Source organism: Sceloporus occidentalis, unplaced genomic scaffold (genome assembly GCF_023333645.1).
Source record: "Sceloporus occidentalis isolate IW3139 unplaced genomic scaffold, rSceOcc1.0.p SCAF_3, whole genome shotgun sequence".
NCBI lineage: Eukaryota > Metazoa > Chordata > Lepidosauria > Squamata > Phrynosomatidae > Sceloporus > Sceloporus occidentalis.
In genome coordinates this window covers 162008882-162029597 of record NW_028316983.1, presented here as the reverse complement: position 1 = coordinate 162029597, position 20716 = coordinate 162008882, and the positions used below count along the sequence as shown (strand labels likewise).

General features: G+C 39.2%; 1 protein-coding gene across 6 annotated transcripts in view; it reads left to right on the top strand.

Moving 5' to 3' along the window:
- RREB1 (ras responsive element binding protein 1) overlaps positions 1-20716 on the top strand; it is a 169409-nt gene that overhangs the window by 115114 nt on the left and 33579 nt on the right. For all 6 annotated transcript variants that reach the window (XM_089516686.1, XM_089516685.1, XM_089516683.1 and 3 more), the window contains 3 exons: positions 3829-3976; positions 5241-5380; positions 18198-18387. In XM_089516686.1, the coding sequence (XP_089372812.1) occupies positions 3829-3976; positions 5241-5380; positions 18198-18387 (478 nt within the window). The remainder of the gene's footprint in view (positions 1-3828; positions 3977-5240; positions 5381-18197; positions 18388-20716) is intronic.

Genomic DNA, 20716 nt, shown 5'->3' with positions numbered 1-20716 from the left:
TAGGAAGACTTGCAGCTAAATTTCTCTCAGAGTTGAACTCTTGGTAAAATTTGGCTACCATTGCTAAGAAAAGAAAATATTTTTTTCTAAATATTCATATACATGTTTATCTTGTTACTGTGTGTCTTCCAAATCATTTTTAAAATATGGTGACTCTAATGTGACTCTGTCATGAGGTTTTCTTGGCAACATTTGTTCAGAGGGCGGTTTGCCTTTTCCTTCCTCTGAGGCTGAGAGAGTGTGGCTTGCCCAAGGTCACTCAATGGGTTTCCACGGCCAAGTGGGGATTCAAACCTTGGTCTCTGGAGTCATAGTCCAGTATCCAAACCACTACACCATGCTGGCTCAAATGTTTCTCTTACTTGATAACAGGGCCTTCATAGTTATTGACTGTATGCACTTCAGCACATACCTTCTTGCAAGTATGTTTATAAAACACAATACATATAAAATGAAAATGTTACTCTTTCATTTTATATGTAACGTTTCATATACATACATGCATAAAAATCTGTGCTGAAGTGCACATGATTAATAACTGTGAAGGCAGTGTTAGCAAGTGTGGCAAACAAAAACCATTATGCTTGTCAGGATTATTGTTAATATTTATGGCTGTGTACATTCACAGTTATTTGAAGTGAACATGCTATTGAATCATACATCCATAGATGGTTTGGAAAAGTGCAGCCATATTCCTTCTAGTTCCTAACAGGTTTTCAAAAAATTAACAATGTATTATTGAACTTCTCACTTTTGAGAAAAAGAATGAAAACTTGGCTATTGTAATACAGTCAGGTCAGTTTCTAAAACATATGTGCAATAGCCTGGCAATGGCACTGGTAACTAATGTTATGGTTTTAGTGTGTCATGAGGAGTAGAAGAGACTCTAGTGAAAAGTTACAGGTTTTACAAGTTGAGGTGCCAATTTGTCTGAATTTGTGGAAGAAAAGTTAGAGGAGAGTATATACAGATACAGAAAGCTGATAAAGACTGAAGAGAAGAACAGGTTACCTAACCCTACTTGGTACTTGAAATTTATTTAGGGCCTTGCCAGCGAAAGAACGAATAACACCATGACAGCTTGGATTTATATGGTATTACATAGTGTGTGTACTGTACTGAATTGCGTTTTTAATTATGTTTCTTGCAACAAATCACCTATTTGGGTATTTGGAAATTTATTGTGCTCTCTGTGGGGTAGGGCATTTTGTTTCTCTCTTTAAAAAAGTGCTAGATCTAATGAAGGAAGACTCAGGTACTACTAACTTTGGTCTCAGAGAATACAATAAAGCATTACATGAAGAATGATCCTGGTATTCAGTATAATGAATTGCTCTTTTCTTTGTTTTTACAAGTTCAACTGATATCTCCCTCTTAAAGGTGGAGGAAACGATTAACTGGCTAATAATCCCAAAGATGTTAAAGCACACAACAGCATAAAATAGGGAGGGACAAACTTTCTGTTACAGCGAGTTTCAGCATAGAATCTGAAATGCAGTGTAGTCTCAAATGGAAAGATAAGATGTTTTCTGCTTTTGCAGGCTTGAGAGATAACATACACGCAAGCACACACACACACACACACACACACCAGACACTCCCGCATAAGTTTGAGCTTGCCACAAGAGTGAAATGGAAGCAATGTTTTCAAATTAATATTGAATTTCTTATCTGCTGTACTTACCATAACATACATGAAAAAAAGAAAGAGTTTTTGTTGAGTATTATGAAATTTAAGTTTTAGAATACACCACTTAAATGGAGATTGGTCCCCATCCTGTCTTCTCCTGACTAGACATGTAAAGGACTGCACTGCTATCTTAACATTTTCCATACTCTCACTCCTTTTTGTACAAGTAAAAACAGATACAGTACATCAGTAAATTACGACACTACTTAACTAGCAACTTCCTGTGGAAATGACCAAGTACAAGGCCTGATTTCCAGTGGATTTAAATGCAATCTGCTCCTAACAATTAACATTTAACATTAATTTGTTAAATTTAGCTAAGGACATGACACCTCACTACATATAGATACAACCCAATGGAATATATTACAATACATTGCAAACGTTACATCTCCCAGGGTTTCCTAATTTGGCTGAATAAGCACGTTTTCATGGACAAATATGAGCTATGTATGAATTCAGAGAAACAATTCAATTCTAAAAATTCTAACTGCAAAGGCCTACAAGCAAAATTGTTCTTTTTATCTAGTCTCCCCAGAAGATCAGATAATTAAGCTGAGACAAACTCCCCAAGCACCAATTCACACTTCCCCATTTCCTCCTCCTATCCAACTGTGTTTTTTCCTTTTTTTCTACTGTCAAAACCTAAATGCTGACCAAAGTATACATCCTCTTCCTCTCTGCTTGGTTGCCCTGAAGAAATCCTCTCCCTTTTGTGTCCTGTCCCTTCTTGCATCTGTTTAAGTGATAAATAATAAAAAGCAAATTAGAAAAAAGACCCACTTTTGTGTAGCAGGAGAGTTACAGATGGGTTGCATGAATATAAGCAATTGGTTCTTGGGGATAATATATAAGGTCGGAGGCTTTGGTAAGACCGGAGCATCCTTGTGACCTTTGTTGCATGGATATCAAAGTTTGGAAGTATCGTACTACAGGTAATGACCCATAAAACATGGTTGTTCTGGATAAGGAGGGTAAGGTGGGTTTTTAAAAAAAGGTAATGATGTATTTAAGGTTATTAAAATAATTTTTACTCATCACTATTTTCATATATTTATCGTATTTAGAGTGAAAAAACAATGTGTTAGAACAGTGCATTGCACTTCAAATAATCAGTATCAAATAAAGACCACACATTAGGAGCCCTGGTGGCACGGTGGTTAAATGCTAGTACAGCAGCCACAAGGTTGTGAGTTTGATACTAGGCAGGGCTCCAAGGTCCACTCAGCCTTCCATCCTTTCGTAGGTCGGTAAAATCAGTACCCAGCTTGTTGGGGGCAATTGGCTTACACATTGTAAACTGCTTAGGGAGTGCTAGTTCACTGATAAGCGATATAGAAATGTACCTACTATTGCTATTATTTTAAAAACAGAAAAAATAGGTTTTTGGATTATGACTCCCAGAATCCCTTGGCTAGCATATTTTAATTTTCCAAGCTGTGTAACACACACAAAAAAATTACTTTTTAAAAACAGTGTTGTAATCTCTGTGAGAAATCATCACTTGAATAGAGCATACACTGGAAACTGAGGCATATCATTACAAATTCTCCTAGGACATGCATATTCTGCAAGAAGCTAGCCATGCAGAGAAAAGTACAGTGGTTCAAAAAGGTGTGGCGCATATTAAAAGTTGTTCATAGCTGCTGACAGTGTAAATCAATATATGATATTGGCACAGCCATTCCTCTGCCTCCTTCAGATAACTGGAAGGAAGTGTCAACAATCAAATTGACCCATGGTAGCAATATGGTGTATTTAATGAAGGAAGTGGGTTATTAAGACTAGTGGGCCTTGCAATTCCTGCGTCTGCTCATGTTTTGCGAGGAGAAATGCCCTTTAAGTGCTGGATTATGGCAGAATTGGAGGGTCTTGAAAGGCAGTAAGGGGGGGGGGCTTAGCTCTAGTCAAAAAGTCTTTATCTTTTTTTGTCTTATGATCTTATCCACCTTTTTATGTACTTTTAGTACCTTAAACTGATACTAAAGTGAATGTATATATAAATCATGTCATCGCTTGGTTTTTTTAACCATGCCTTTTCAATGATAGCCTTCATTAAAGTTTCTTTTGAGTTTAGAGTCTATGTTGATTGTCTGGCTCTCCCCCCCGCCCTTTCTTGTTTTGCAACCTGATTTCAGACATATGAAAATCCATGAAAAGGATCCAAACAGCACTACAAATACTGCAGCACCTGTCTCCCCATTGAAACGCAGGCGGTTGTCCACCAAACGAAAACTCAGTCAAGATCATGAGGCAGACAAGGAAGAACGGACTCCAGCAAAAAAGGTTCTCTAGGGAACATTCAGCAAAAGCACCCCTGTGGTAGCAATCTCCCCCCTCCCCCCTTTTCCTGACATATTTTTTTATTTATGTCTAGGTGTGGTTTTGAAGAAGTTAGGTTTGAGAAGAGATATTGATAATATTAGATCCATGAAAGTACAAAGCAAAAGATGTAGGATAGAGCTATGGTTACCTGTTTCAAAAGCAAATGTTCAGCATGTGGGGTGGAGCTCCCAACAGTATGGCATGGAGTGACAGGAAATAGAAGTATCATGGTTTTGTGTCTCTTTCGCCAGGTGCATATTCTAGCAGTATAATACTGGGTTCCTTCATCTCTAAACTGATTCCCATCTATTACCAATATGACTTCTATCTGGAGGATATGTTGTATAGTTTGTACACACAGAAAATAAAAAATGGATAATGCATGGTTCTTCCCAAGGCTGCAGTAGCTGGCCTTTCACAGACACAGGGAAACAGGAAGGCTTGAAGTATTAAGAAAGCCACTTCAGGGAATCTTTTTTGTTTTCGTCTGCATTTTTTGTTTCTTCTGCTTTTATAATTTGCCCTTCAGAACAATTTCACAGGGGCTTCTTCCTCCAGAAGCCCTTAAATGTACTGAATGGTACATGGTTGCATATGAACCCTTTCATATGTTCATATTCTTTGTGATAGGTACCACTGAGAAGGGAGAGGAATGAAAAGCAGCAAATTGGCTGTTTTCAGGAAACTTTTAATGTCTTCCCTTCTGTGAGATTTTTTTTTTGCAATGTAATTTAGAAAGGCAGGTCTAGTAAACATGTACCAGTTGGCATTCAGCCATTTTGTGCAAGCATGTTTCTATAGCTCAGTGATGGTGAACCTTTTAGAGACTGAGTGTCCAAACTGCAACCCCAAACCCACTTATTTATTGTGAAGTGCCACGTCCCTCTGACTTTTCAATAACAAACTCTATGCTGGGTTGACGGTACATGTGCCATAGAGAGGGCTCTGAGCGCCACCTCTGGCACGTGTGCCATAGGTTCGCCACCACTGCTATAGCTTGTAACAAAGTCTTGAACCACTGAAATAAATGCAAGGTGAAATTTGCTGTCTGTCTGAACTTATTGTAAGCCTGAGAGCAGGGAACCGTCTTATTAAAAATAATAATTGTAAACCGATCAGATAGCCTTTATGGCTGAAGAGCGGGGTATAAATGCCATAATAAATAATAATTTAAAAATTGTCTGAATTTGGGCTTGCAAGTGAGACTATTCCATTCTCTCCCTAGCAGGTTGTGGAGGAATCACAAAGTGGAGAAACAGAGAAGAAAGCTGAGGAAGTTTATCGTTGTCCAGTGTGTTTCAAGGAATTTTCTTGCAAATATGGGCTGGAATCCCACATGGAAGCACACCCAGATACCTCCTTGAGGTAAGAAATAAGAAATGGTTTGTGACAAGAGAGGTATTTCATGTTGATGTATGGATTGCTTCTAAATAAACTGGAATCTCACCGTAGGTTATGTTATGTATTTGTTGTGTGATCTCATAACCTCTATACCTGGTTTTCCTATCTGTATGACAAAGTGGGGGATGGGGGCTCATGTACTGTTGATTTTCATTTTGTGCAGTATTTGTGTTGTGAAACAAGAGGCCTTTTTTGTTTCGCTTTGTGAGAATAATTTCTGAATGTTATTATCACCATCATTTTATATATGATATTCTATGTATTACCTTATATTAGATATTAGGTACCTGTTCTTAGTGAATTGAGGTTATATTGTCATCTTGTATTCACAATGAATTCAGCTTGACATATATTTTTACTTCTTTTTTATGTTTGCAAGTTTAATTTTAAAAGTCAATTCAGTTCCCACCCCACCACACTGAACTATCACCTTCCTGATATGGATAATACATGGTAGTATTTATTGAAATAACACATATGAATAATGCAACAGATGCCCTATCAATAATAATAATAGGCCTAAATGCCCTAAAGGCATTAGATCCCATCTGAGCTTGGAAGCTAAAACAGGGTCAGCTATGGTTAGTACTTGGATGGATGACCACCAATGAATACCAGGTGCAGTAGGCTATATTTCAGAGGATAGAACAGGTAAAACCATCTCTGTATATTCTTTGCCTAAGAAAACCCCATGAAATTTATGGGGTCACCGTAAGTCAACAGTTGACTTGACCCCCCCCCCCCCTTTAATACTGCATTTTAAAAATAAAATAAAGAAAGTAATGGAAACAGGCTGAACCATAGGCGGGTTATAGACCGCCCATTTGGGGCGGTCTGGACCCGCCCCTTTCCCCGGAGTATCGGGGCCTCAGCGGCCAGAACGGCAGCCGCTGAGGCCCCGATCCGCCGCTTTTCAGGCTGCGGGGAAGCAGCAAAATGCCGCTTCCCCGCAGCCTGAAAAGGGGTGTCCTTGGGGCTTCAAGCCCCAAGGACACCCTGCGGCGGCGGGGAGAAGAGAAAGGGGCCGCTTGGCCCCTTTCTCTTTTAGTCCGCTGGGCGCAGCCGTCTGAAGGCTGCGCCCAGCGGACTAAACCAGGAAGGAGCTCCGAAACGGAGCTCCTTCCTGCTCTGTGTTCAGGGCGCACTAAGCGCCCTGGCGCGGAGCAAGGACGCCCTTTTGTAACCCTAGTGCGTGCTCGTCACGCATTAAAGTGCCGGTCTGTAACCGGCCATAGTTACTTTGAATCTTGTGCTGGGAGAAAGGTAGGATTTAAATTAAATCAATATATATAGATTTAGGTAGATAGAAAGACAGACAGACAGATAAATAAATAAATAAAATTAAATAAATAAAATTAAATAAAACAGTATTTGCATACAGACTTTAAAATATGTCATGGGCTGATATATTTACTTTGCCAAATTTATTTATTAATGTATATCCTCTCCTCGTCTCCATATGGGATCCAAAGGGGCATAAAACATTTTAAAAGTACAATAAAACTTAAAGGCTATTAGTACAAACCAGCATTAAAAATACACTACACTAAAAGCATAATAAAATGAAAAATTACCCACCCACCCCCAGAAGCTCTAACTGGGGCAACATACTTAAAACAAATGCCTCCTTAAATAAATGCCTCCTTAAATAAAAAGGTCTTTACCTTCCTGGACCAAGAGAAAGCCTCTCTGGCACAGACATCATAGAACAGGACAGGCTCATATAGATGTGTTTTTTTCAGATAGTCTGGACTCAAGCTGTGTAGGGTTTTAAAGATGTAAATGCGCCCATAAACCTCCTTACAGTTCTTTTAAATGTGAGGTAATTCCTTTCTTTTCAAGACCATATTTCCCATGACAATATATATCCTGAGATTATTCAACATAGCTTTAGAAATTCAGCTGCATATGCTGAACCCATCTTTGTACAGTGGTTCTCAACCTTAGGTCCTCCATTTATTTTGGACTTTAGATCCCAGCCAACTTGGCCAACAGTCAGGAGTTATTGGAGCTGAAGTCTAAAACATATGGAGGACCAAAGATTGGGAACCATTGGTTTAGTGGATGTGTAGTTATGTTCCCAGGGCACCTCTTTACCAGGAAACTATTTGTGCAGGCACTTTTCCATATTAATTGTTTCGTATCTAAAACAGTAATTTATTTTTGCCAGTAGCATATGTGAGATTTAACAGAGTCTTTGCCACTTCACACTCTTGCTCTTCATAATTAACATTAATAAATACAACCATGTGTTGTATTATAAATACAGCAAGATCTGGAGAGTGGCCTTACCTCTGGACTTGTGCGAAGGAAAGCTGTAAATAATAGGGGTGGCTCTTACTTCTTTCCATGGCCCAATTAGCAACTTAATTCCCAGACCAATGTAAAAAGAAGAAAAGGCTTGCATTACCTTGGTCTGTGAGCAATATTATCTTTTAACATGCAAAATCTGGAGGTCTGAGCCTTTCTGGAGGCTTTGTTTACTCACTGAAAAATAAACAGATGCTTAAGCCACTGATTAGGTGAAAGAGACTCCCCTCTTTTTTGAGAACAGTCTTTTTTGATGGGGTAAAACCTTTAAATTATGCATCTTTGTCTGATAATTATGGCAAGGACAACTCTCCTGGGGGGTTTGGTGGGGATAATAGAGCCCTTTGTTATGTTGACAATGGGCTGGAGCATTGAGGCACTTACCCTGGAATTAACTCTTGAAGTTTAGCCTCTCATCCCTTTGAATTATCCTGAAGACATGCCCCAGTTAGTGGGCATTAACTAGATAGAGCAAGGATGTCTTCTCAGGGACCATTATCATCTCTAAGAGGTGGTGAAACACTGTCCTTTTCATCCTGGCTCCCCCCCCCCCCCCGCCCCCATGCTAGGATTATTTAAAGGCAGCAGTTTTCCTTGCAGCCTGCCCAGCCAGTGGGGCTCAGGCTATTTTAGTACATTTATATAGAAGTGATGATATAATTAGCTGACCTGGGAAATGCCACACCACCAATAGGGAAAACAAGCAGTGGTCTCATACACTAGATTTCTTCTTTTTAAATTCTCACCTCTCCCCTCCTTGTGGCTTAGAGTTGGTGTTCAGCCTGTAAAATGTTGCCTTCTCTCAATAGCTTCAGCCGAAGAAGTTGAGTCAGATTATCCGCAAAGGGATTTCTGAGAATAGTGTTGTTGCATTTCACATTTGCATTACACAGTCGGCCCTTCTTATACACGGATTCAAGCATCCACAGTTTGAAAGTGTTCAAAAAAAAGGTATACATTTCAAATAGCAAACCTTGATTTTCTATTTTTTATAAGGGACAACATTTTACTATGTCATTATATTTAATGGGACTTGAGCATCCACGGGAGATCTTGGAACCAAACCCCAGTGTATAACAAGGGTCCACTGTATTTTTTTTTTTACTATATTTGTATCTTTCCCCTTGCATTCCATTGTGTTTTCAACATAATCTTCTAAGATAGTTTACGTTGAAATACAGTGACTGGGCAGGGGTCATTCAATGTGTCTTACACCATGTTTGATCCAGACTGTTTTATCCAAAATTCAGCACTGTTTATTGGCTCTCAGAGTTATAATATGTGAAATTAGCCCTTATTAATTTTCTGTGGCTGTCTAGCTATTACTTTTTTATTGTGGTAGTTGGTTGAACTTTTATAGACAAACTCATGCTTTGCCTGATGTGTGAAGTGGACTTCAAGAATGTAAAGATCACAGTGTGAGTGTGTGAATGTGTGTATAAAAAAATAGAGACATACATTGGCGCATAAAACTAAGTTGACATCACTCAAAGCTACAGCAATCGTAATATTGCAAGTGCAGTAGGTCAGAAAAGGTCTATCAATAAAAGGTTATCAAAGATCGTCGGTTTCACGTCAGATCAACCCAGTTTGTCACCCTTACAGTTTGAGGTTGGAGTCTGGAAAGTCTTTTCTAATTTTAGAAGCTTGTTTAGCAAACTGTGTGACCTTAAGAGCATGATGTGTCACATACTGAAGATAATGCTGAATCTTCTTTGTTAGGTGTGCTAAATACTGACATAGCCTCCAAAATTATTGTTGATGGATTGAGCATGGAAAATTTTAATAATTGTTTGATCATTCAATACAATGTGTTACCAAATGGAAGAAAAGATAATACATTTTTTCTAATAAGAACTATTTGTTGGCTCTTGTTCAGTCTCTGAGAAATTTGGAATTGTTAATGAATGTTTTGTCTGTAGATTCTGCTCCAGTTGTCATATACAGATATGATACCATCCAGACATGTGTTAGAAGGTTTACAACATTACGATTTTGATGAGAACAATAATTTAGAGTGTTTTTCACCTATAAAATATTTGTTGGTTGAAAATTGAATTATTCCTATGGTTATATTGGTTATGTATAGTCTACTAGCAGGATCAGTTTGTAGAAGTGAGGTGATATCATGCCTAAAGAAGGAAGGTGCTTTAAAAAAAACTGTACAACTTTTGACATGTTTTTTCTGGTATATTTAATAATATACTTCCTGTTTTCATTGCAATGAGGTCTGGAAATGCTCTAAAATTAAAAGCAAATAAAATGATAAAACTGAGTCAGTTTACCAGTGTTCTAAAATGTACATTATTCTCCAGATATTCGGTGGGGGGGGGGGGGCTAAACAAGAAGTAGAGCTGGTTTGATGAGTTAATGTTTGAGCGGAGGAGGATAGTTGGAACAGAAAAAATAGGTTACTTATTATAGTATTATAGATTTTTAGCAAAAGGTTGATATAATGTATTTGCAGAGAATAAAAACTTGGGTCGATTTTGACTAATGAATCAAGTGATTTCAGCAGGAAAGGAAACTCCTAAGTTTTTGTCCCAGAAGCTTTCTTTCCTCTGAAATATAGTTATCACACAGAAACATTATGAGTGCTGAACTAGGCTGACATCTTCATTAGCATCCTGAATAAATAGCCAGTCAAGAACTTTTTATATATTCCAGAGCTGTATATTTCCAGACTGGACGATAACATATTGACCCACTTATCCCCTTCTCTGAGATGCCAGAAGCAAAGTTTGACAGGGAAGCTGGCCAGTTTCTTAAACTGTTTTAAGAGTTTCAGGTGAACTAGGAATATTTTAAGTGCAGGGGCTATTAATTGACCAGCCTTAGAAAAGATTTTTGAAAACAATAATAGCTCTCAACAATCATCACACACTTGTTAAGGCAGCTTTACTCTGTATATGTGTGCATCTTCAACTTAAAGCAACCCCATTGATTTCATAGCATTTTTTTAAGTAAGGAATATTCAGAGATGGTTTGCTAGTGCCTTCCTCTGAAACACAACCTAAATCATCTGGCAATCTTCAATTCAAATACTTACCAGCCTGACCCTGCTTAGCTTCCAAAATCAGCTGCAATCTGGTGCCTTCAAGAATTAATACCACAGCCATTACAATTGCAGTCCCATGTACTCTTATCTGGGCACAAGCTGCCCTGGATTTAGCAAGATGTACTTCAAAGTAAACCATTTGGAAGGAAATCCTGCTTGGTCCAGTGCAACTTGCGCCCAGATAAGAGTGCATGGGACTGCAATTGTAATGGTATTGTAATGTAAAATTTGGCAACTAGAAAGGACGTTTCTTACAGTTAGTACTTGGGATTCCTTGAGTGCCTTCCAAGTCCTTCTAGACTTATGGTGACCCTGAGGCAACCCTATACAGGGGTTTCTTGGCAAGTTTCTTCAGAGAGGTTTGCCCCTGAGGCTGAAAAGAGTGCAACTTGCCCAAGGTCACCCAGTGGGCTTTCATGGCCTACTGAAGATCAACAAAAAAGTTATGTGTGTCTGTGTGTACACCAATTTACTAGAGGCAAGTATGTATGAAGAAGAACCAATTTACTGTATATACTCATGTATAAGTCTAGAAATTTTAGTCAAAAAATTGATCCAAAAAAACTGAGTTGTCTTATCCACGGGTTCATATAGGTACTGTAAGTATTGTACTTTAACTCTTATCTTTAAAAAAGGAACCATCCCCTGTGAAAGGCAAAATTGTAATCTGTCCTGGAATCACTGCCCCTACTCTATTCTCCCATCCAGCCAGCCAGCCTTTATTTTGAGCACAGTTATGCCTACTAGAATTTTGTAAGTTCTTTGGCATTGTTTTCCTTTGCATCATTCTTTAGATCCTTTGTTACATGCCCTTAGATTTTATCCTCAACTTATCCATGGGCCATATCAAAATCCATAATTTTGGCTGTAAAACATGCCCTTGACTTATACATGAGGTTGACTTATAGTCGAGTATATACAGTATTATTCAGAGTCCAGCCACAAGGTCACTCAGTGAGTTTTCATGGCCTACTGAATATGAACAAAAAACAGGTGTGTGTGTGTACCAATTTACTATTGAGGCAAGTGTGTATGTAGGAGAACCAATTTATTATTGAGGGATTCCAACCACAACAGTTTTCCTCTTCAAGGTCACCCGGTGGGTTTTCGTGTCTGAAATGGGAATCAAACCCTGGTCTCCAGAGTTTTAGTCCAACACTCAAACCACCGGATCAGGGACATAGCCAGGATTTTGGGCGGGGGGGCGGGGTCCAGACTAAGTGCCACCATTATAATGGGGCTTGGGTGCAGCGGTGCAGCAGCACACACCATTCATTTTATCTAACGGAAGGGGGGGTCCAGACCCCAAGAAACCCCCTCCCCCCGGCTACATCCCTGACCGGATTGCTATAAATTGGAAACAATGTAAAGACACACACTAACAATATGAATCTCTGCCATTTCTTCACAAGAAAAGTTATGTGGGGATGGGGTGCAGCTCTATATTTCCAATATGCATTATGTCTCTCTTTATAAAAATGAACTGTAGCGCTATCTCTACCCCACCAATGTGTGGATATAATTGGACTTACCTCCCATCCAGTTTGTAAGGATGAGATACTTTACAGATGATGCTTGATTAGGACTAGTGCAAGTGAAACCTCATTAGATCCCTTCTTGTCTTATCCATTCTGTGTAAAATCACTCACTCGTGCTTTGCTTGGTCTCCTCCCAAGCCATATGTTTGTAACAGCCTCATTTGCTTCATTAACAAGGCTCTTATCCAACTATGATTACCTTTACAAAAAAATAAATATATTGAAAACTTTCCATTAAACAAAATTCAGAGCTGTTATAGATTTAGACCGCTGTTCAGCCATGAGAGTCATGGGAGTTTGCTATTTTGCATCCTCAGCAACTTCAGATGGTCCTCTCTCATCCCTCTGAGTATTGAACTGATTAGGTAGGTAGAGGAATTGCATCACTTCTCCACAATGCTTGGCACATTGTTGTGAGGAAATAACTGTGCATACTTACAAGGGAAGGCTTCTAATGAAGCTGATGAATAATGGTCATCTTGTCAGCTCTCTTTGTGCCAGATTTTCGCCATTGTCTTCTTCCTCTGAGGGACTTCTTCCCTCACAGCAGTAGTGAGAATTGCCACTGCTCCATCCCTCTGTTTGCTCTTAAATGTGGAGAGGAGGGCAGATGTTTGATGCCATTTCTCAGAGCCCTGCGCTTGGGAGACAGAGGAGAGTTTTGTCCTGAAAGGAGAGCAATGTGGCAAACTGGCTGGTGTTAACAGGGACATAAACCAGTGCACATTTTAACAAGGGTGAACAATGAAATCCTTTCAACAGGGTATAAGCCTTTGGCTTTAAAGTACTAACTAGTGTTCCTTATTTCAATGCTGCAGTATAACTATGGAAAAAGAACAACCTTGCCTCTCTTCTTCCTCCTTGAAATGACTTTAATCCACCCTTCTCTCTCTCTCTCTCAAGCAAAGGAACACATTTTAAGGATAAGAAAATAATTTCTCCAACAACCAATGTGTTCTTCTACTTCACTGCTGTTTTGATCAGCTTGGGTTTAAGCTTTTTCTTCCAGTTGCTAACACCTGTGTGTGACCTATTTTTAAAAAGGTCTTCCAGGCCTAATATATGGAAGCAAGCACTGACTAACATGGGAAGAGTAACATTTCGGATAACATTAAACATTTCTGTGATAGTTTTAATTTCAGTGGGAGTGTGGCAAATAAGAACTTAAACCTTTCCACTTCAAACCAACAGATTGCACTGAAATATAAATTTGTAATTAGTGTTTAATTGAGTGACATAAAAGGGAAAATATTGGCCTTATAGATCTACCCTTGAACCCCCATTTAATATAACCACTTTCAATTTTTAGACATGCTTCTTTTTTAAAGAACAAAAACAAAGGAGGAATACAGTCATCCCTCTAAGTCTGCGGACCTGAAATCTGTGGACTTGATGATCCGCGGAAGGGCGACCCGCCATTGAGGTGAATGGAGCACGCTCCCATGGTGCGCACCCTACGCTCATGCGCAGGAGCGCACCCCATTCATTTTAATGGGGCTTGATTATTTGCCAATCTCCTAACTCACAGGTGGGGTTGGAACAGATCCCCTGTGAGTTAGGAGGGGCGACTGTAGATAGTACTTTTTTTTAACCTTTTGGAGTTACAAAATCTTCAGCTCTTGGTATTATATCCTAGTGCAAAATGTCACTTGAACATGTAGCTTAAAGGAATAAGGTGTATGCATACATCTTTTTTGTATTAATATGAATATGTTATGGAGCAATGCTGTATAAATCATATTGTGCAAACCACTCGGCTGCTTGCTTTTATTGTTGGTGGAAAAATGTTCTTCCTACTTGTTGCTGCTGCTGTGTCCTTCCTGTCCACAGAGATTTAAACTATTTCATGTTGGTATTGAGAAAATAATCGGTGTTAGTTGTTCTTTCCTAAATCTGACTGTTCGAATAGAACACCTGGAAAACTGCATATATATATATATATATATATATATATATATATATATAAAATCTTTAGCTGTCACTTCAGTTAACAGTTGTATTAAATCCCTCTGTCTATTTCAGTCTCTGCTTTATGTTACTAACTCATCTATATTTGACCTGACAGTCTGTGTGGGATATTGTTAGAGTGGAAGTGTTTCTTTTTCCTTTTCCTTTACCATCATCTTGCCCAAAGTATTACCATATGTTTCAAAAGCTTGTTCAGCTGATCTATCCAGCTTCTTCTCTTTACCCATTCAAAAAGTCATTAGACAGGTCCTTTTTGTTTAAAGCTACTTTTGTGCTCAAAAATAGGTTACTTTCATTACCTTACAGGACTTCATCTGTATTCTGGTTCTCAGTCTTATGAGCTTTACAGTGTTGGACCAAGACATTTTGTTACCTAAAGTGGGCGCCAAAAGTTGTCCCACCTTCTCCTCCAGTGTTTTTCCTTAGCAAACTGCCAAGCTCTACTTAAACTGTAAGGAACTGGCATTGACATACATGAAGAGACAGGCTAATTTTTTTAAAGTGGGCTAAACTTTTTTTGGATGGATTTGTGGTGTCAGGAGTGAGTTTGTGTTCACGTTTCCTTGAGCTGTCTGTGCCTTGCTGTGAATCTGGAGGTTCTTGATGGTTGGGAGATTAGTGTGATGCCAGCCTGATTGAGATCATTAGCTAAAACATTAGAATTTGTTAATATTTTCCTGGCCCCCTTGCTATCATATCTACAAGCTGTTGACTCTCTGATAGTTTCATTGCAACCTTCTGACAAACCCATGTAAGACTGGTAAACCCTAATTCCTAAAAGCCAAAAGGCTACAGCTTTATCTCCATCTTCCAGGCCTTGGGAGTGCACTTACAATGACCCTTATTGTCTTTATGAGTGAGATTTAGGAACAAGGTGCCAGAGAGTAGTTGGGAGTTCTTGGGAGGAATGGTGTGTTGAAATCAAGTGTCTCTGGCTGATAGAGGCAGTTTGAAAAGTTTCTGGGTGACTTCCTCTGGCTCTTGTTTCAGTTTCCATTTCCAGTCATGACAACAGGTGTTGAGTGTTACTTCGAAAGCTTTCTGGCTTTGTGGTGTGTGTCATATATTCATTATGTTCAGTAATTCTGAGATTTTTTCTTCCTCTTGGTGAGTCTGTACATAGAAATTGCAGTTGTCTAGGTTGCAGTAGAATTGCTAGAGCCTTTAAAACTTTTTACCACCAGAAAGGAAACAAGGCAATCACATGTTCAGAGGAGATTTACTAGAAATGAGGAGACCCAGGAAAAAAAACTGGAAAAATTAACCCCCCCAGCCTTATTTTTTTTTTTAGAATGACGAATAAGATATTTAAGATGTGTTCATATTTGTACCCACATTATTTCTAAAAGTAATGTTAGCAAGTAGACTTTTATGCAAGGCTGTGCATAGCACTGCTACTGAAAGTATGTAGCAGTTAGTAGACTAGTGCCAGTCCATGATCCAATGTCTTCCCAGTCCATTATGAGTTTCCAGGAAAGAAAGAAATAGTTGTAGCCAATGGGCACAAATATAGTACTGGTCACTTGTATATTAGGGAGGAAAAAGCCAGTTCAGCTCACATCTGATAGTTTAACAAGCACTGATATACAGTATCAGATCATTGTAACTCCTGGTTTTGGTTTCCTTTTCTCATTAAAAAACAATAATGAATGAGTGCTTTATGTGTGTTTGGAGGACCAGAGGAGACAAAATCATTTTCTTTGTCTTATGTTTTTTGCTGTTCTTTCTGAGTTTGATATTGTTTTTGGTGTTTTTCGAATCAGTATACTGGCAAGACCAAAAAAGTTCCATATACAGTACTGTAGTTTAGGTGTTACAGCTGAGGTTCTTGTAGCTCCATTTGTAAGATCTTTTTTTTAAAAAAAAAGTAAATGTAATTTATGACCATTTTCTGAGATAGTTTTATGCTAAATCAAAATACATGCTAAATCAAAATACATGACACATTTTATGTTCATAAAGTAACAAAGAGAGTTTCAGTCTGTTATGGGTGCTAATATTGCTTTTCTTCCATCTCCCCCCCCCCCCCCCAATTACTTTTTCTATTGTGGTGTGCAAAATGGCTTTAAAATTTTACATCTCCATGATTTACTCGTGCCCAGTTCAGTGTTGTCACTATTTCTACATACCATCACTTTCCTCATTCTGTGAAGGATTTGCACGCATAGTCCAAAGATAGTATTATTGATAAGCGTACATACTACCCTTATGTGTCCTTGATGCCTCAATGGTTGCTGCTGTGGTCTAAGTGCACACCATGTTTCTGCGCAATTGATTCAACTTTTATACTAATTTTCACAATATTATGTGAAATAGATAGATACTACACTGACAATTTGAATTGCCCTGGGGGATATTTTTTCATGCTTGGTACAAGTGCTTTGTCAATACTTTGGAGTTCCCTTTCAATTTAAACTTGTGGGCCCTTCAGTATGGTATGCAAAAAAGAAATGCTGTTTCTACATTAGAAAAAAAGAGAAAAGTTGTCAGTGTGGTGGTAGTAGTCATTTGTGTGCATGTGTATGTGCCACAAATGAAAGCCTGCCACTGAGGGTTGATTGGAAGAACATGCATGTTCAAAGGAGGGCGACCAAAATGGTGAAGGGTCTGGAAACCATGCCCTATGAGGAACGACTTAGGGAGCTGGGGATGTTTAGCCTGGAGAAGAGAAAGTTAAGAGGTGATATGATAGCCCTGTTTAAATATTTGAAGGGATGTCATATTGAGAAGGGAACAAGCTTGTTTTTTGCTGCTCCAGAGAACAGGACCCAGAACAATGGATGCAAGCTCCAGGAAAAGAGATTCCACCTCAACATTAGAAGGAACTTCCTGACAGTAAGGGCTGTTCGACAGTGGAACACACTCCCTCGGAGTGTAGTAGAGTCTCCCTCCTTAGAGGTTTTTATACAGAGGCTGGATGGCCATCTGTTGGGGATGCTTTGATTGAGATTTCCTGCATGGCAGGGAGTTGGACTGGATGGCTCTTGTGGTCTCTTCCAGCTCTACGATTCTATGATTCTATGGACGTTGTGAAACAAACCCAAAAGAGTTCAAAAATCTAGTGATCCAGCAAGGAAGGGCATGGAATTGTTACTGGGCCCAGGAATTTAGGGAGTGAAGCAAAAAGAAAGGGGGCTGAGGTTCCAGAATGCCTATGACCAGCCCTTTAAACAACCCTACAGAGTGCATCACTTACCAAGCTGGAAGTAGTCCACTGTTTTATTTATTATTTCAGGCAGGTAACAGAACCAGTTTTGTTGAGAGCATGGCATGGACTATTTTTATTTGGCTCTTGAGGAGCTTTAAGTTCTGTTGTTTACAAGCTGGGTACACCTCCGTTACCTTAAAGATACTGTGGTCTGATGCTTCCATTTGCTTGTCTATATTTGTTCAACTCTGGAAATAATAATTAAGGGTAGCTGCTTATTCTGTGTTGCATTCCTGCAGTAGCAATTTCCTTTTCCCTGCCCTCACTTTTCCAGTGCTATAGGAGTAGCATGAAGTATAGGACCTGACTCTGGTGTAAATCTAATCAAGCGTTGACATCACTCAGCCAATGGCATAGTTCCCCACCCCTCATTTTGTACCTTCAAAGGGCTGCTGACTTTCTAATACCAGAAGAAAGATAATAGATAAAACTTGCCACTTGACTGTTTGTCCAAAGGAATTGGCTTACTTACCTTAGGTGAGAAGGGACTGCTACAGCCTTTGTCAACATATAGTTTTCCATGGTTATACCTGTTACATTTTTGCAGCAGAAAATAACGAAGAGGATGGTAGTAGATAGTAATCTGTTTAATAGCAATCTGGTTTTGTTGGTGTGGTTATATACCTTGTACACCTAACTGGGTGAACCATTTGACAGCCAAAATTTTTAACATGATCTTTTTCTCCTCCACCTGTCTAGGTGTGACATCTGTTGTATTACCTTCCGCACACACAGGGGCTTGTTACGGCATAATGCAGCTATTCATAAACAACTTCCAAAAGACCCAACGGGAAAGCCTTTTATTCAGAACAACCCTTCAATTCCAGCAGGCTTCCACGATCTAGGATTCACCGACTTCTCCTGTAAGAAATTTCCACGCATTTCTCAGGTATTATTATTATTATTATTATTATTATTATTATTATTGGCTTACTAGCTGAGTTGTATCAGTTTTTGTTACATTTAATTTGTGGAGGATGGCGACAGGCACTTACATGATCAGGTAGGTGACTTGATTTAAATTGACATACAGTACAGTGCTACCTCGGGTTACGAAATTAATTCGTTCCGCGGTGCCGTTCGTAACCCGATAAATTTCGCAACCCGAAAAGGCGCTGGAAAGCCGCTAGCCGCCCGCTAGCCGCGCTTTCAGATTTGAATTTCGCGCTGAAAAAAATTTCGTAACCCGAAAAAATCTTCGTAACCCGGAACAGTTTTTTCCTATCTAACTTTTTCGTACCCCGGAAATTTCGTAACGCGAGCAATTCGTATCCCGGGGTACCACTGTACTTCATTTGTAAGAAAAGTAGGTTTGGACACAGAAGGAGGAGGAGTAGATATAGGAGGAAGGAATATCAACAAACTAAGATACGTAGATGACACCATAATACTAGCAGAAAACCTTACAGACCTGGAACAACTACTGAAAAAGATCAAGGAAGAGAGTACAGATGTAGGCTTACTGTTGAACATAAAGAAAACAAAAATAATGGCGATAAAGAGCCTACACAAATTGGACCTAGACAATGAAGAAATAGAAATAGTAAAAGATTTCTCATACCTGGGATCAAACATTGATAGGAACGGAGACTGCAGGCAGGAAATCAGAAGAAGATTAAGAATGGGGAGGGCAGCTATGAAAGAACTAGAAAAGATCCTAAAATGTAAAGATATACAACTGAGCACAAAAATTAGAATTATACAAGCCATTGTATTCCCTATTACAATGTGTGGATGTGAGAGTGGAACAGTTAAGAAAGAAGATAGGAGAAAAATCAGTTCATTTGAGATATGGTTCTGGAGAAGCGTGCTGAGGATTGCGTGGACAGCCAAAAAGACAAACAAATGGGTCCTAGAGCTGATCGCCAGAAATCTCCCTGGAAGCCAAGAGGACAAAATTGAAGCTGTCATACTTAGGACACATCATGAGAAGGCATGAATCATTGGAAAAAACAACAATGCTAGGAAAGGTGGAGGAAAGTATAAAGAGAGGAAGGCCACATGCTAGATGGATGGACTCTATTAAAAAGATCATGAGTATGAGTTTGCAGGAACTGGGCAGAGCAGTGGAGGACAGGAGGTCTTGGAGATGTCTCATCAGCAGGGTCGCCATGGGTTGTGATTGACTCAAAGATGGTTAACAACAACAAAATCTTCCTGTGTCTACATTCTGTAGAAAATCCTTCAGTAGTAAGCAGAAAACTTGAAGGATGGTTGTTAACGCTCTAATAACAAACTAAATAAGGAAATAAAGTGGAAACAGCTGAGCATGTGGCTATACAAATACAAATACTTTGACCACATTTCCTTGGGTTTAGGCACTTAAAACATTGAGGTGGGATGTATGTAAGCAGAATTTTAAATGTATAACACACTTTGATTGAGACACAATGTTTCATGGTCCCTCCCATCATGCTCAACTTAGCTGTTTTCTGGCTGGTCTGGTCTGGACATTTTCTCCCCATAGCCATTAAGGGACCAGGGGATGAGGAGGAGGAGGAAGATGTCATTTTCCTGGACCTCCAGAGGATAATCTCCACAGTCCTATGCTATGCTAGGTCAGATAAGTACATAGGTGCATACATAGGTATCTTTCCAGTATTCCTGCCTTTGCTATTAGCATGATGAATTCCAGAATGCTATCTGTGGAGTACCATGAGCACATTATGTGCTGTTTCGCATTGGAGTCTTATTGATGTATATTGTTCTCACATCACTATTGGCTGGTTAGATAATCATCCTTCTCTGTATACATTTCAGAGCATTAGATCATGCAGAACTTGGCCTTCCTTGTGAACAGAGGTCATTGACACAGATGCTCACCTTGGAAAGAAGGTCAAGCAACTAGATGTCTTGCAAATGGGCCTCTGTAAACTTGGGGGGCAGCAACTTGATAGCCTGTTAGCCAAGTTCAGTCTTTGAATGATGCAAACAGATGTTAGTAGTAATGTCTAAGCCTGTGTGATCTCACGGGAGATCCTAGTCTCTTCCTGTGATTAATTTTTATGTTGATTATTGTTCAAAACCTCAAGCGTTTTTATACCTTCCTTTTAAAAAATGATGTAAATATTAGAAGTTTAAGCATAGTTTTTTGGTAAGGAAGTGAATCTCTTTTTATATTTCACCATTTCATTGTTGGAGGGTGGGAAGTCAGTTTGCTCTGTGGTGTCTGTGTGTGTGTGTGCTCACACGTGCACTTTAGATGGGGGACGGAGTTC